This window comes from Cynocephalus volans, chromosome 11 (assembly GCF_027409185.1).
Source record: "Cynocephalus volans isolate mCynVol1 chromosome 11, mCynVol1.pri, whole genome shotgun sequence".
NCBI classification, from domain to species: domain Eukaryota; kingdom Metazoa; phylum Chordata; class Mammalia; order Dermoptera; family Cynocephalidae; genus Cynocephalus; species Cynocephalus volans.
Genome location: NC_084470.1, coordinates 38169594 through 38185360, shown reverse-complemented (window position 1 = coordinate 38185360; position 15767 = coordinate 38169594). Strand labels below are relative to the sequence as shown.

Genomic DNA, 15767 nt, shown 5'->3' with positions numbered 1-15767 from the left:
GGACCACCTTTCTATAATTGTTAACAATCCATAACTCTGAATTGACTATCGGGGTGTACTTTTTGTTATCTTGGAAATATTAGTGGACCCCTTACACAGACTTGTAGCTTTTCTTTAATGACTTGAGTTTAGAAGATTTAAAGGATGTTATGTAACTTCTTACAATATTAGTTTTATGTGATCCCTGATCCATTTGTATAACTGTATCTCTACTACCATAATTATTTCATAGAGAATAGTAGTATGATATACTGTTGGGGAAAGATAGAAGTTTGCATTTTTGCAACTTTTATGGGTTTCTGACTTATTATTCCTGAAAGATCATATATATTTTTAAAGGTTCTCTGAACCACATTAAATAGGATAAGCATCATATGCTATCAAGGAGACAAATTTTCTGGTTTATGTTTAGGCATTATATAACTTTGACTGTATAAGAAAGTTCCCTAATGGTAAGAAAACAATATAATTGTTAATATGATACATTCTAAAGTATGGCCTCATTATATATATATATATATATATAGGAATGACTGTCAGTATAAAGGAAAGGTTAAAATTTTTCTTAATTTTACAAATTCCAGGGAGAAACACATCTTATCTTTCCTAAAAAAGCTTCAGTGGAGCAGCTCCAAAAAATTCGTGATCTAATTGCCATAGAGAGAAGTAGCAGATTGGATGGATCAAATAAGAGCCACAAAGTAGAATCATCTCAGCAACCTGCCACCAGTACCCAGCTTCCTACAGCACAGTCTTCAAATCCTAATGGGTTAACCCAGCATTCAGGGAACCATCAAGGACAGTCATCAAATCCACCATCTGGTCCAATGGTAATGTTAAAATTAAACCTTTCTTAACTGTTCCTTTCAAAATGTTGAAACAGCAAAAGCTTTGTAATATGTTATGATTTATTCCTGAACTTATGCTCCAGATATTCTTAGTTCTTACAACTCTAACACATCCAGATTTCTTCAGCTCTTTAAAAAATTGTCAAATTTGTCAAAAAAGTGGGAAAAGTGGCTTTTATTTAAATTTTTAAATCTTGTGGCTTATTGCTTCTGAGACAACTTAAGTTTTGTTTAACATATCATTTATAAATGTATCTGTTGCCTACAAATTAGCATATGTCTTTAACCTAAAACAAAATAATGTATTTGCTGAACAAGGGTGTGGCCATCAAATTAGTAGATTTCCTCTACTGCATTGACTCTTCTGATCTAAATATTACCTGCTGTCATTCACCATGAAGATTATTAATTCCAACAGCCCAACCATTATCAACACTTTAATTCAATAAAAAACATCAGTTTCTTTAGGTTTAATGTAAATAAGAATACATCATTTGCTGGTAGTGGATGCTAGAAAATTAATGAAGTTTAGTTATTAGCATACATAGATATATACTTCTGAAGAACTGAAATCAAACTTCTGATGTTTTACAGGCATTCTTGGTGAACTTAAATGATCCCATTTAATAGGAAATTCTTCTGTTTACAAAAATCCTTTTTGATAGAGGTCCTTAAGTATATTCTTCTCCTAATTTTTCACTGTCAGAAAAATTTTTGTGATATTTCTATAGTAATTTCATCAGTAGTCAACTTAAACTCATATCCTCTTATTTTAATTTTGATAGAACACCTTGTCAGTCTCCTCCATACAGCAGAACTTTATACAATTGGCCCTCTATCCACTGGTTCTGTATCCGTGGATTCAACCAACCACTGATCAAAAATATTCTTAAAAAAAAACAAAAAACAAAAAACACCAAAAACTAATAATAAATAACAATACAACCAAAATAGTACAAATTTTAAAAAACATGCAGTATACAAACTATTTACATAGAATTTACATCATATTAGGTATTATAAGTAACCTAGAGATGATTTAAAGTATATGAGATGATGTGCATAGGTTATATAAAAATATGCCATTTTATATCAGGGACTTGAGAATCCTCAGATTTTGATATCTCTAGGGGATCCTGGAACTGATCCCCCATAGATACAGAGAGGCATCTGTATAGAGTCAATTATTAAATCCACCTTTAATTTTTTCTAGCTGAATAATTCTAGAGCCTGTAATCGCTTCTTGATAGTCAAATAATGAGCAGTCATTCCTTAGTCTAGGCTGGGAAGGCCTAAAGCTTTTCCTTACAAAATAAAAAGTAAAGGTGGTAGGGGGTGACAAAAGAAGAGACAGAGAGACAATGTTTTTTTGCCTTTTTATGTAATTCTTGAGTGGTTTGCTAACTTTTTTCATGAAAAATTAACCCCTCTGAGATGCTGTTTTATGACTCAATTAGCTTAAGTTAACCTATGTCTTTAAAATATTTTCTCCTCTTATTACCTTCCCAGTGTTTGTTCATAGTAATGATAAACACAGCTAGTGTTTATGAGTACTTCTGAGAAATTGTTACTAGATACTATTGGACCAAATAATAATGATACTAAATGGCTGTGGGCATTAGATGAGGTAGCATATGTGAAAAGCTTTGTAAATTGTAAAGAACTTTAAAGGTTTGCTCTTAGTAATAATAATTCTTTTGGCAGAGTATCAGATCTGCTTCATTCAGTACAAAATTGTCACAGAGTCACAAAGGTGGGACTACTTAACTCTAAAGTGACAGAATAATAACTGTCTTAGAACAGTGGTTTCCACTCTTTTTTGGTTGTACATCTTATCAGTGATAAAATGTTGAGCACATAACCTGGAGTATATTTATTGATAAATTACTTATTTTTATGCTAATATGTTTTGTACCTTATGCAATAGTCATTTAAAAAATTCAAGGGTGGAATAAAAAGTAAATCTAAGAAGCACTCCATTAGATTCTTGTGCCTCCTAGGGAGCATGTGCATTCCATCTTGGAATCCTTGGTTCTTCTTCAGTGTTGTAGTTAAGGTTGATGTATTAGTCTGTTTCTGTTGCTTGTAACAGAATACCTGAAACTGGGTAATTTATAAAGAAATGAGGTTTATTTCTTACAGTTTTGAAGGCTGGGAAGTTCAGGGTTCAGGGAACACGTCTGGTGAGGGCCTTCTTCTGGGTGGGAACTCTCTACAGGTCCTGTGGCAACCAGGGTGTCGCATGGTGAAAATGAGAGCTGACCTTCTCACTTGCTCTCCTTTCAAAGCCATCAGAGCCATACGCATTACTCCATTAATGGATCAGTCACTTTTCAAATACCATAATTGGATTTCTACCCTCTTAACACTGTTACAGTGGGTGTCAAGTTTCCAATACATGAACTTTTGGTGGACGCATTTAATCCATTGTAGTTGACATAGATACAGCAGCTCACTTAACATCTTTGTTTTGAACACATTTTCTTAAGAGGTTTTAATTATAGTGTTAGAATATATCTTTAAAATTCTCTTTTTCTTTTGTTTAATTGCAGTATTATAGTTTAAAATGCACACTGCTAACCAGTGTTACAAAAAAGCTTGAAAATGTTTTATTATACAAAATATCTTTTTCCTGGACTAAGTAGTAATTTGTTAGTGTCTGGCTCAGGAAATCCACTCACATTTTCAGAATATTCTTTAACCTTCCTCCTTTTATTGATTCTTAACCTTGAAATTCAGATATAGTTTGAGGTCTGTAAAGTCCTGTCAATCACCAGAAAACCTCTGGACACTATACTAAAAATAGAATGTCATTCTATTGCCAAAACAAATTTTAGAAAAAAGTAAACTTTCTCAAAGATGTATGCTATTAGTAGGCTAGTATATATCAACTCTTACTACTCTAGGCCTTGAGACAAAATATCTTTTTCTGTATTTCTTAAAGGAGTTGAGATAAATTAGAATGAATTTTGTTTTTTATAGACAACTCTTGGTTATGCATGGAGCACTAGAATACACATTTTTTAAAAAAGTATTTTGTTTACACTTTTATCACTATTAGTTGCTATATTACAGAACTTGGCAATTATTTTCTCCTGCCTTGCCCATTTTGAGTGGGGATACTAACTGGGAATTGAAATGAACCAAAGTCAGGGAACAAGAGAGAGATTTTAAAAAGCATTTAACCTATATATAAACTAGATAAATCCTGCTGAACACTATAACTATTCTGTTTCTTTGGTTAAAACTATATCCGTAAAATTTTGAAATAAACGTGAAGATAATAGTCACTAATGTTGAAGTTTGCCAATAAGCTTTTTCTTTAAGAAATAAAATACTAGAATATATTGGTGCTCAATAAATGGGAGCAGTGGTGGTTAGAGAGTTACTTTGCTGCCTTTTCTGGACATTTTATGCAAATGGAGTTATATAATATCTAGTCTTGCTTCTGGTTTCTTATACTTTGTGTAATATTACTGAATAGTATTCCATTGTAAGGATATACTACATTTTTATCCATTCATCAGTTGATGGACATTTGGGTTGTTTCCCCTCCTTGCCTATTATCAGTAATCCTGCTATGAACATTCATGTATAAGTCTCTGTGTGGACATATGTTTACAGTTCTCTTGGGTAGTTTCCTTGGAGTAAAACCACTGGGCTGTATGGTAAGTTTATGTTTAATGTTTTAAGAACTGCCAAGCTGTTCTCCAAAGTTGCTGCACCATTTTACGTTCTCTCCAGCAGTGTGTGAAGGTTCCAATTTCTTAGTATCCTCACCAACATCTGTTATTTCCTTCTTCATTATAGTCATTTTAGTGGCTAAATGTATCTTTTTGGCTTAAGTTGCATTTCCCTAATGACTCACCTGATGTTTAAATTTGCTGGTTATGCATGCTGAATGTTTAGTGTTCCTAATGGAAATCACTTTCTGATAACACATTATATATTTTTATACACTTTGCCTCCAAAAGCAGATTCAAAACAGCAAGAACAATTTTTAAGTGACACAGAGCCTCAGAATATTAAAAGCATTATGTTTCTAGTTTTGCAACTTTATATCGGTTGAAAAATTGATTCTGAAGTATGATTTGTTTAAAATATGCATTCAGAATGTTTACACTGCTAGTCTAAATGCATGTCTTCACTGCTGCCAGCCACAGCTGGCATGGTCCAGCCTCAGAGTGCTGTGGCTACAGCCGCCCATCTCCCCACACCATAGTCCTACCTGCTCCCCACCAGTGCCCATCCCAGGTGTAACCAGCTCCACCTCACCCAGATCCAGGTGTTTCTGTGTTTTACCAGGCAGGAGGAAAGAGGAAGAAGGTGAGCAAGCACACCCGTGCACCCACTGGTGGGAACTACTCATAGAGATCACACAACTGCCTTGACACTGGGAGGGTCACAAGCAGAGCCTCTGGAAAGAGAGGAGTAAATGCAGCCCCACAACCCAATGGACCAACCCACAGAGGAAATTATGCTGCCCCTGTGGTCATGCACCTAGGGATGGGAACTACTCACACAGCCCATGCAACTGTATTGATCCAGAGAGGGACACACACAGAGCCACCAGTGAGTGCGGAAACTCAAGATAGCCAAACAGAGTACAGAAGAAAATAGCCATCCACCACCGACCCATCCCCCAGCCAGGAGAAGCAAGGTTCCTGGAGGAGCCTCTGCCTGCGGGAAAGAGAAACCCTGCCCATAGTCACCCATTCAAGCTGAGGAACTCCACTACACCCCAGTGCACCTATCAGAGTCATAGGACACTAGACAGGATGCCAACATGACCACCCAGGGTCACCCACCTCAGCCAAGAAGCATCAGGGCACCCGGGGCCTTCTCCCAAGAACTCAAAATCTCACTGACATACTCGACAACCCAACACAGTATCACTCACTTGAGCAAGGAACCACTGAATGCCTTATTGCCTAGGCCATGGAGGCACTCACATTCAACCCAGACATTGAATATGGTCAAAGTGATCACAGAGAGACAACATTACTGTGTCTACCCAAACCAAAATTAAAACACCCTACCCAACAGTCAATATAAAACACACGTACAGGAAGGAGTCTCTGTCCTCAAAAACCACTCTAGAGTAGTAGAAGAAAGCAGCTGTTCCACCAGATGACCAGACATCAACATGTGGATACTAGAAATATAGAAAAACAAGAAAATATGACACCATCAAAGGAATACAGTAATTCACAAAAACCAGACCCTAAACAGCAGGAAATCTTTGAAATGATTTAAAATGAATTCTGAGCAACAATCTTAAGGAAACTCAATGAAATACAAGAAGACTCAGATGAATGACTGAGATAAACTGAGAAAAACAATCCAGGATATAAAGTAAGAAATTTATAAAGAGATAGATACATTAAAAAAGAATGTAGCAGAACTCCTGGAACTGAAGGATTCATTCAACAAAATAATGCAACCAAGAGTTTAAGCAGCAGGCTAGAGCAAGCAGAAGAATTTCTGATCTCTTTTTGAAATAACCCAGGTGGATAAAGGAATGGAAATCATGTCGAAGGGATACTTGCACTCGCATGTTTACTGCAACTCTGTCTATAGTAGCCAAGGTATGGAACCAACCTAAAAGTCCATCAATGGAAAACTGGATAAGAGAATAAGGAAAACTGTAGTATATATACACAATGGAATACTGCCCAGCCATAAAAAAGAATGAAATTGTGCCATTTGCAGCAGCATAGATGAGTTTGGAGAAAATCATCTTAAGTGAAATAAGCCAGGCACAGAAAGAGAAATACCACGTGTCCTCATAAGTGGGAGCTAAGAAAGTAAAGTGGGGGGGGGAGGAGAGAGTGAAAAAGTGAGAGGGAAGGAGGAAGGACAATCACAATAATATGTTGAACTTTCAAAAGTAAAGAACAAATCTGTGGTTACTAGACATGGGAAAGAAAAGGGGAGGAAGGTTAGCAAGAAATTGGTTAATGGACATAAAGAATGATTACATTTTGTAATAATGGATATACTAATTACCCTGATTTGATCATACCATATTGTACACAGATATTAATATTCAATTCTCTGCCCCACAGATATGTATAATCAGTATGTTTCAGTTAATGTATGCCTGTATTTGGCACATGACTACTTATTGAATGTATATGAAATTGTTAAGAACTCTTCCTCAACCCTTTTTTGGGGGGGAGGGGGGATTGGCAGGTATAGGGATTGAACCCTAGACCTTGATGTTATCAGCACCATGTTCTAACTAACTGAGCTAACCAGCCAGTTCTTCATCAACCCTTTTATTGCTCTAGAAATTACTGCCCATTTTTCACTAAGTATGTATTTATTTAAAAGATATCATAATCTGTGATTATTTCATTGAAATTATGAAAATAATATTATTAGATGATGATATTAAAATGAACAGGGTAATTTTTAAACTTAATCATATCATAAACCAACCATAAGACAACCTTTTGGTTTGGATCTGTATGTGATCTTTATTAAGAGAAGAAATCTTCTATTTGGTCATAGGATTTAAATGTCTAGTTTTTTGTTCATAAACCAACTGCTCTTAAAGGTAAAGTAATACAGTAGTAGTCTCCTCTTATTCACAGATGATACATTCTGTGATCCTAGTGGATGTCTGAAACTGTAGATAGTACCAAACCCTATATAGATTATGCACAAATTTCTTTTTCCTTCTTCACAATTTTACGGAAGATTCATTCTTACTGTTAATCTTAGCAACCTCACCATATGACGTTTTTTCTTTCCTCAAGTAAAGAACTTTCACCTTTTCACTTAAACAAAGCATTTTACGGCTTCTCTTTGGCATATCCGAATTGCCAGCATCACTATTCTTGCTCTCTGGGGCCGTTATTAAGTAAAATAAGGGTTACTTGAACACAGGCACTATAATACTGCAGCAGTTAATCTGATAACCAAGATGGCTGCTAAGTGACTAACAGGTGGGTAGCGTATACAGTGTGGATATATGTGCTGGACAGAGGGATGATTCCTGTCCCAGGCAGTATGGCGAGAGATTTCATCACACTACTCATCACAGCATGCAATTTAAAACTTATGAATTGTTTATTTCTGGAATTTTCTGTACATTTTCAGACTGCAATTGACTGCAGGTAAGTGAAACCATGGAAAGTGAAACCCCAGATAAGGGGAGACTACTACACCTATGTGTCCTTCAATAGGGATTACATAAATTACACTACAGATGCTCCTCCACTTACAACGGATTTATGTTCTGATAAACCTGCCCTAATTAAAAATGGATTTAATACATCTAACTCACCAGAACATTATAGCTTAGCCTGGCCTACCTTAAACGTGCTCAGGACACTTACATTAGCTTACAGTTGGACAAAATCAGTTTTGAATATCTCTTGTAATTTATTGAATACTGTACTGAAAGTGAAAAATAGAATGGTTGTATGAGTACTTGAAGTATGGTTTCTACTGAATGCATATCACTTTTGCACCATCATAAATTTGAAAAATTTCTAAGTCAAATCATAAGTCAAGGTCTGATGTACATTTTTTATATTGGCATACTTGGCATCTGTTATAAATGATGACATCTGTTTTGGCTAGAATATTTATCATTATGTGGAAAAAAGGTAAACTGAGAATGTGAAAATTAAACAACATATGTGTGTGTGTGCAATATTTTAATTTTTCTTATTAAAAACACATTTATATGTTCATTTTTTAAAGTTTTGTAAAGCCATACACAGACATCTTAACCATAATTTCCCCTAAGTGATGAAATTATGGATGATACCATATTATTTATACCATTCAGTATTTCCTGAATTTTTTTTACAACATTTAATTAGTTTTATAAATAGAAACAAAGTGGAAGGGGGGGAGACTATAAGAAATAAGTTTATTGAAGTCACAGTTGATTAAAACTGTCATTTAAAATTTACTGTTAAACAGAACTTTTATGTTTAAAAACAGGTTCTAAGTTTAAAAACCACAAAGTAAGGGGTTGCGTAAAGGTAGAAGGAGGGCTAGAGGGCTAATGGGCTTGGGAAGCCTTGATCCTTTACTAAAGAAGTGAATTTGTTAATCAAACATCTACCGGTTATATCACATGATTTGACAAAATCATATACATTGTATTTTTTTCTTAGAGGCTTAAGTATATCTCACATCAGAAATCAGAATAATTGGAAATATGATTAGTGATGAAAGAAGTCTCTTTGATATAAGACAGATTTCACATTTTAAACTTCCATTTGTACTTCAAATAACTTTTGCTCTCTCAGGCAATGTTACCCCAGCTGCTGTAATTGCCATGCAATCAGCAACCTTCTATTTTTATGACTTAGTTTTTTTGGAGTTGTGCCAATGAATATATAAAGAAATAAGGTAAGAAATTTATTGTTCAAGATCGTTTGCATGCCATTAAAACCACAATGAATGAGGTAATTTCCAGATTGGAAAGAATTAAATTGAAATACTCTGGATGGATTTTTACTCTTTCGGTAAATGAAAATCTGCATTTAAGGAAAAGATACCACCATAAGTGCCTCATTTTTATAAGAATTCTTTCCACTAAAAATGGAGACATTTTTTTTTTTTCTGTTTCTATATCAGTTCTGGTAAAGGAGCATATTCCTCTCCATTGTGAATTCTCTGGATTTCTCATCACCTGATATATATCAAGTTTCTTTCGTCAGCTGTTGTACACATCCCTTCTGTTAATGGATGAAATGGGTCTGTTCTTAATAAAGGCCAGTTCCTCCTCTGTCTTTATTGTCCCTTCTTCTCTGTTCACCATGGAATCTCATGGACGGTGCCCACTTTTGGACCTCCTCTTTTCTTGGAGAGTCTCTTTGCTGGCATTCAAACCTTGCTTTAGGCCAGTTTTCATTTAAGGTTTTTCCACTGACATCATTTCTGGACCTATTCCCAGACTGGCTGAATCACAATGGAAGAGGGTGAACTTGGGAATCTGCATTTTTAACAAGCAGATTAATGTCTAAGGACCTTTTCTGTGAGCTCTCCTATCTTAGAAACAAGCCGATATGCAAATATGTGTGGATCCTGCATGTCCTATATTTCTCACTTCTTCTTCGTATTCATCATTGTGTCTTTATTTCTCATGCTTGTCTATGGGTCTCCATACTTTGTGTGCCCTATCAATAAAATATTTTTGAGCATATCCTCTAAATGTATTTTTGTTTATTCATTCATAAATTATATACATATACTGCTATGGCAATATACTTTATACATTATAAAACAGTATAAGGAGGTAAAGAGTAAATGCTTAATTCTGAAAAATTTAATAGTATATAATTTAATGAATATAAACAAATCCATATTTTAAATAGTCTTGATAATTTTGAATTTGGGGGGCTAACTTTATCAAATATCAATAGAGTGTTAATGATTTTTTTTTTTTTTTTGCATATAAGTGTAGCTGTTGAAGGACTCATACTCAAAAAGTAGATGTGTTAGCCCTGCCATTTTCTCCTCATTCACATGCGCTTACATTATTAGTATTAGCTTCAATGCCTAGAGTTCTTTGTAATCTTTTAAAGCCAGGTTGAGGATTAGTTTACAAAACTGCATAATGTAATCTATAAATCCATTTAACCAGGCACATTTGAATTGCAGCACTTTGCAATATGATGTGTGCAGAAGTAGGAGCGAGTGTGCCACTATTAACCCTTGTACTTTGTGACATTTTTTCTCTTACCTCAGGGTAGCTTCTCCAATATATGTGAGCCACTGTTGATCCAAATATTAAATGTTTTTGTAACTTAATTGTTTATTAACACTAAGATCTTACTAAGATCATCAGGGATATCCATGTGGCTAAATTTAACGGACTTTTTTTGGTTCATTTTTACTTGACTATTCAGTAGTCTTTAGCTTATTTGGTCATTTCCTGAGTTTTCTCCTATGGTAAGTGGTTCAACTACTGACCTAATTGCTCATGTCAAAAACCCATGGATCATTCCTAATATATTTCCCCTTTTCTCACTGCTCCTGACTTCACCGTATAGTCTGTCACCAAGAGTTGTTGATTCTACTTCGTGAGTTCTTTTCTTATCCATTCACTTTTTCTACCAGTACTATAACCACCCTAGTTTAAGCCCCAGCTCTCTTGGAGTTCTGCAGCAGTCCCCCATGGGGTCTTCTAATACCTGCTTTCTCTACATAATATCTAGAAGATATTCTGAAAACACAAATCTGATCAATTTACTGTCTTTGTAAATCTCTTTAATGGCTTCCCCCCACAATGGAAAGAGACCAGAAAGATCTAGCTGTGTATCAACCCAAATTCATCATTAACTTTATCTCTCCAGATTTTTCCCTTAGTTCTCTATGTACTAAACACCCTGATCTCCCTGATCCTTCAAAATAAGCTAAGCATATCCCTCTATACACCCATTCCCCAGTTACCTATGTGCTGTTCCTTCTGACAGGAATGGTCCTTTCCCTTCCCTCTTTGCTAGCTTCTTCTCGTTCTTCATATTTAACCACAAATATTTCTTCAGAGAAGTCTAGGTTCAGAACCCCTGTTGTAAAGTCTCATTTTTATCCTTTATATTTGCTTTATAACTCTTCTCATACATATGAATAAATGGTTTAACTTACCATTATATCCCCAGTACCTAGCAAATAAAGGATCAATAAATATTTGAATAAATGAACATTGTTGTATCAGTATTTGTTTCTGTATCTGCACTGTGAGGGGAAAGTCCTTGTCTGTTTTGATCTCCATTATTTTTCTAATACCTAATGCATTCACACACGCTCAAATATATCTTAAATTACTGTGGTGGTTCTGTCATTATCTGTTTAATGCCCTTTGCCCTTAGAATGTAAAGTGATTGTGGTCTGTCTTGTGCACCCATCCCCAGTGCTTATTAATAAAGTGCCTGACATTAATGTATGTGGTAATGGTTTGGTTTTTTTTAATCAATCTCTGCCTTTTAATATGCACATTTAACCTATTCACATTTACTGTAATTGCTAGTTTGTGTGAACTTATTTCTGGCATCTTATTTTGTGTTGTCTATGTCTTTGCTTTCTTGTTTCTTTCCTTTTTGCTCCCTTTTTTTGTTTAGATTGATCAAATTCTATTATCCCTCTAAGAGTTAGGAAGTTAAATATCTCCTTTTAGTCTTCTAATTATTGGCCTGAAATTTTTAATGCAAATATTTAATTTAATATTTTCTACCAGCATCTTCAAGACACAACTTCTTTTCTGCACCCTTCCTTGCTAACTTCTTTATGAAAAAAATTGAGATCTTGATTTCCAAATGTGATTATTTATACCAATCAAAACTTAAGTTTTACCAATTTGTTTGTTGGTTTAACTTACCCCCCCCCCCCTTTTTTTAATCCCAGGTCCTATTCCTGAGTGTTTTATGTATTTATTTATTTATTTAGGCAATATTCTATTTTTGGCTACAATAACTTATTTAATAGTTCTTTTATATAAGATTTGGGAGTGATATACTTTTTGTGCTGTTACATATCAGAACATGTATTTGTTTTGCCCTTCTACATGATTAGTTTGGCTGGGAATGAATTCTTTGTTACTACTCATTTTCCCTCAGAATTTCAGAAATTTTTCTTGTTTCCAGTTAGATGTCAAATTACTTTTTTCTTTGCACGTTTCTTTTTGCTTGAAGGCTATTAGGATTTTGTCTTTAGCCTGACTGTTATGAAATGCTGCCATTATATATGGCTAGTTCTTTATTTCATTGTTTAAAATTTTATTTCCAACATCCGTAGTTGAGTCTTTTCTCTGCATATAGTACTTTTGAATATTTAAAGGTACACTTTTTTTTTAGTCTTTTGTGTAATTGCTGCCATTGCTACAGGATTAGTTCTTTTGATTCCAAATGCATCTCGTCAGCAGTATGTGTTGCTGTTGTAGATCCATGTGCACTTGAGAGTTACTGCTGGCCTATCTGTGAGTACTTCATTTGCTTGTAGCAACTGCAAGGATGGTGAAAACAAGCTGGGTGGTGTGATGTGCCAGAAGCAACTGTTCTGGACTTGGTTACTCCTCTTTCCTTTGGGGACTCTAAGCATGCACCCTAACTGCTCAGAGGCAGACTTTTTTGTTGATGTGGTAACAAAAAGAGAGAAGCTAAAATGACTTACTGTTCCTCCTGCAGAACTCAGCCAGTCTTCTAGTGCTTGCTCCAAGGACCCTTTCTGCTCTATGGATCCTTGGCTGCTCTGCCTTTGGGATTATTTTAGAAAGTGTTTTTTTTACTTTTCATCACCACCCTCTCTGAAGGGCATATTGCCAGGTTTCTTCCTTTAGTCCATTCATTATTTGCCTTTCCTCTTTTAGAAATTTCTCGAAATTTCTGATCCCTTGAAAGCACACCTCCATTGCTAATGCTGTACATTACAGGGACTTGAAGTGGAAAGGGCTGTCAGATGTATTGCTCAGGGAGCTGTCTTGATCCAAGCTTGTGGTCAAGAATTCAGCATATCCTGTTTAAGTACATCCTCAATAATATATACAGAGGGAAAAAATAGGTATATCTTATACTCTGACACAGATGTGGCTATCTCCTAATACTAATGTAAAGGTCTGGGGTATAATTATTGTATTTCAGTGAATCTGTACATTCTTGTTTATTTGTGAAATCATAGAACCGCTGTTTTTTATTATGTTATTTTTGTAGCATATAGTGAAAAGCTAATTGTATTTTTTTTCCATTAGGTTACTACTAATTCAACCATTCTCAAAGTTCTTCAGTCCAACATTCAGCATGTGCTGGTCTATGAAAACCTTGCACTCCAGGAGAAAGCATTGGCTTGTATTCCAGTCCAAGAGCTAAAACGAAAATCACAAGAGAAGTTATCTAGCACTAGAAAATTGGATAAAGGTAGTGGCTTTACATAATAATTTATTGCTAAATATGCTTCATTTCTAAATAAGCAAAAATACTGAAAATAGTGCCTTTTATTGTACACATTGTAAATATCTAACCTATTTGGAATTTTAAGAAGTACAATAATAGCATGATTTTATTGCATATTTAGGCCTTAATTGTGGTGAATGCTCTGGGTGTCCTTCACAGTTCCTATTCTGCCCCTCTCCTTCCTGCAGCCGCAAAGGTGTCTTTCTTTGTTCATCATAAGAACCTGGTGGGGTTCCTTCCTAGAGGCAAAATGCACAAAAGTCCTCCGAAGACTACATTGCTCACACTCAAGCTAGTTCATACTCAGCTTCCAGCAGTTTGTCTGAGTTACCATTAAGTGTTTTTACCAGTTTATGGCTTCGGTGGCTTCTGCTTCGTGTAAGCAGATGCTGGCTGTGATTCTTTGTATTTGCCTTCTCTCTGGATTTTGGGATGACATTTTGCTCTGTGACTTCAGTTCTCTGGTGGGTTCAAGAAAGATCATTGATTTTTAGTTTGTTGTAAAGATGGGCGTGACGTTTCTACTTGGAAGCAATTGGAAGCTGAAACCAGAAATCCCTCTGAGGGGTGTGTCTTTTCCTTTTGTAACCATTTAATCAGTTTTCACATGTCATTTAGATATTTTGCTACCTCTTGTGTTTTGGTGGTTTTCTCTTTATTTTAATGTAATATTATGCCATTTTCTTATTTTTGATGACTGGCCTGGGCCTCAGACTAAATTCTGCTACAGGTCTGCTAACCTTGAGACAGTTCTTCTTGTAGTAACAGTTTTTTCAACATGTAAAATAAGAATGCTTATCAGTACATTATCACGGAGGCTCTTTCCAGCTTCTAAGCATTGTGGTCCTTTTTGTGGTACCTTATATAAATACCTGTTTATCAGTTACTTACTGAACACTTCTGTGTTTGAGTCATTAGACTGAGCCCTGCAGGGGGAGAAACGGAGCTCTGCCTTAAGAAGCAGCCAAGTAGAGGATGAGAATTAAAGTATATAGACAGTTGGGTGTGAAGCAGAGTCCAGCAAATGTAATGTGCGAAGCACAGTTTTAAAACATTATGTAGCCAAATGAAGTGAGAAATATCTCACAGATAGAATACTCTTGTTTGTGTCCAGCACATTCTCTCCCTCTAGGCAAATAACAATTGGGAAATTTCTCAAGGAACAAGAATCCACAAAAAGGAACATCAGTTAGGTGAATGGTGTTGATATCCTGATGCATCTGCCCATCTGTCCTCAGAGTGGGAATGGTCTTCTCAGTGTACTAAGAATCTTTCAAGGCCAGTAGCTAAGGCTTCAAGTTCATTTCCCTTAAAATCGGCTGATAGTCTTTGCGGATATTTGCTCCAGCGTTTTTTCCCTCCAATTATAAAGGTAATACATGTTTTTTGTTGACAATTTGGAAAGTAGGGGGAAGATAAATCATAACTTCATCATATCAGAGTATGATTCTTAAGATCTGTGTGTATATTGTTTCACACTTAAAATATTTTAATTGAAACAGGAAGGAAAGGACACATCAGGTTGGTAATGGGATATTGTAAAAATCAGTAAGAGATTTGGCCTTTTTTTAAAGGCCGAAAAGGATGAGTTGGATTTATAACCTGAGATGTCAAAGGATATACTGAGGCAGTGATCAGGGATTTTCTTCCAAGTGTAGTGAACAACATGCGTGGAGGCAGAAAAGTATTAGGGTAACAATGACTAATGCAGTTTGGCTGTGTGTAGGATAGGGTGTGTGTGAAATAGTGGATAGCAAATAGGCTGAGACCATATTTTTGTTGACAATAAATTTCAGGCAGAGCAGTGTATACTGAATTTATTTTTAATTTTTTCAAAATGATTAAAAATGAAACAAAGTATATTTCTGATAAGCTTTGTTATAAAAAATGACCAAAGAAATTAAAAAGGAAGCATATATCTTAGCCAGAAGGCTAATGTTGTAATGTTACTATGATTGAACATATAGCAAAAATGTTACATATCCTCATTCATCAGAAAGGAGAA

At 35.3% G+C, this 15767-nt stretch overlaps 1 protein-coding gene across 2 annotated transcripts in view; it reads left to right on the top strand.

Annotated features, from left to right (window-relative positions):
* Positions 1-15767, top strand: part of NGLY1 (N-glycanase 1) — a 50250-nt gene that overhangs the window by 9484 nt on the left and 24999 nt on the right. For both annotated transcript variants that reach the window (XM_063114081.1, XM_063114082.1), the window contains exons 3-4: positions 585-830; positions 13561-13726. In XM_063114081.1, coding sequence (XP_062970151.1) covers positions 585-830; positions 13561-13726 — 412 coding nt within the window. The remainder of the gene's footprint in view (positions 1-584; positions 831-13560; positions 13727-15767) is intronic.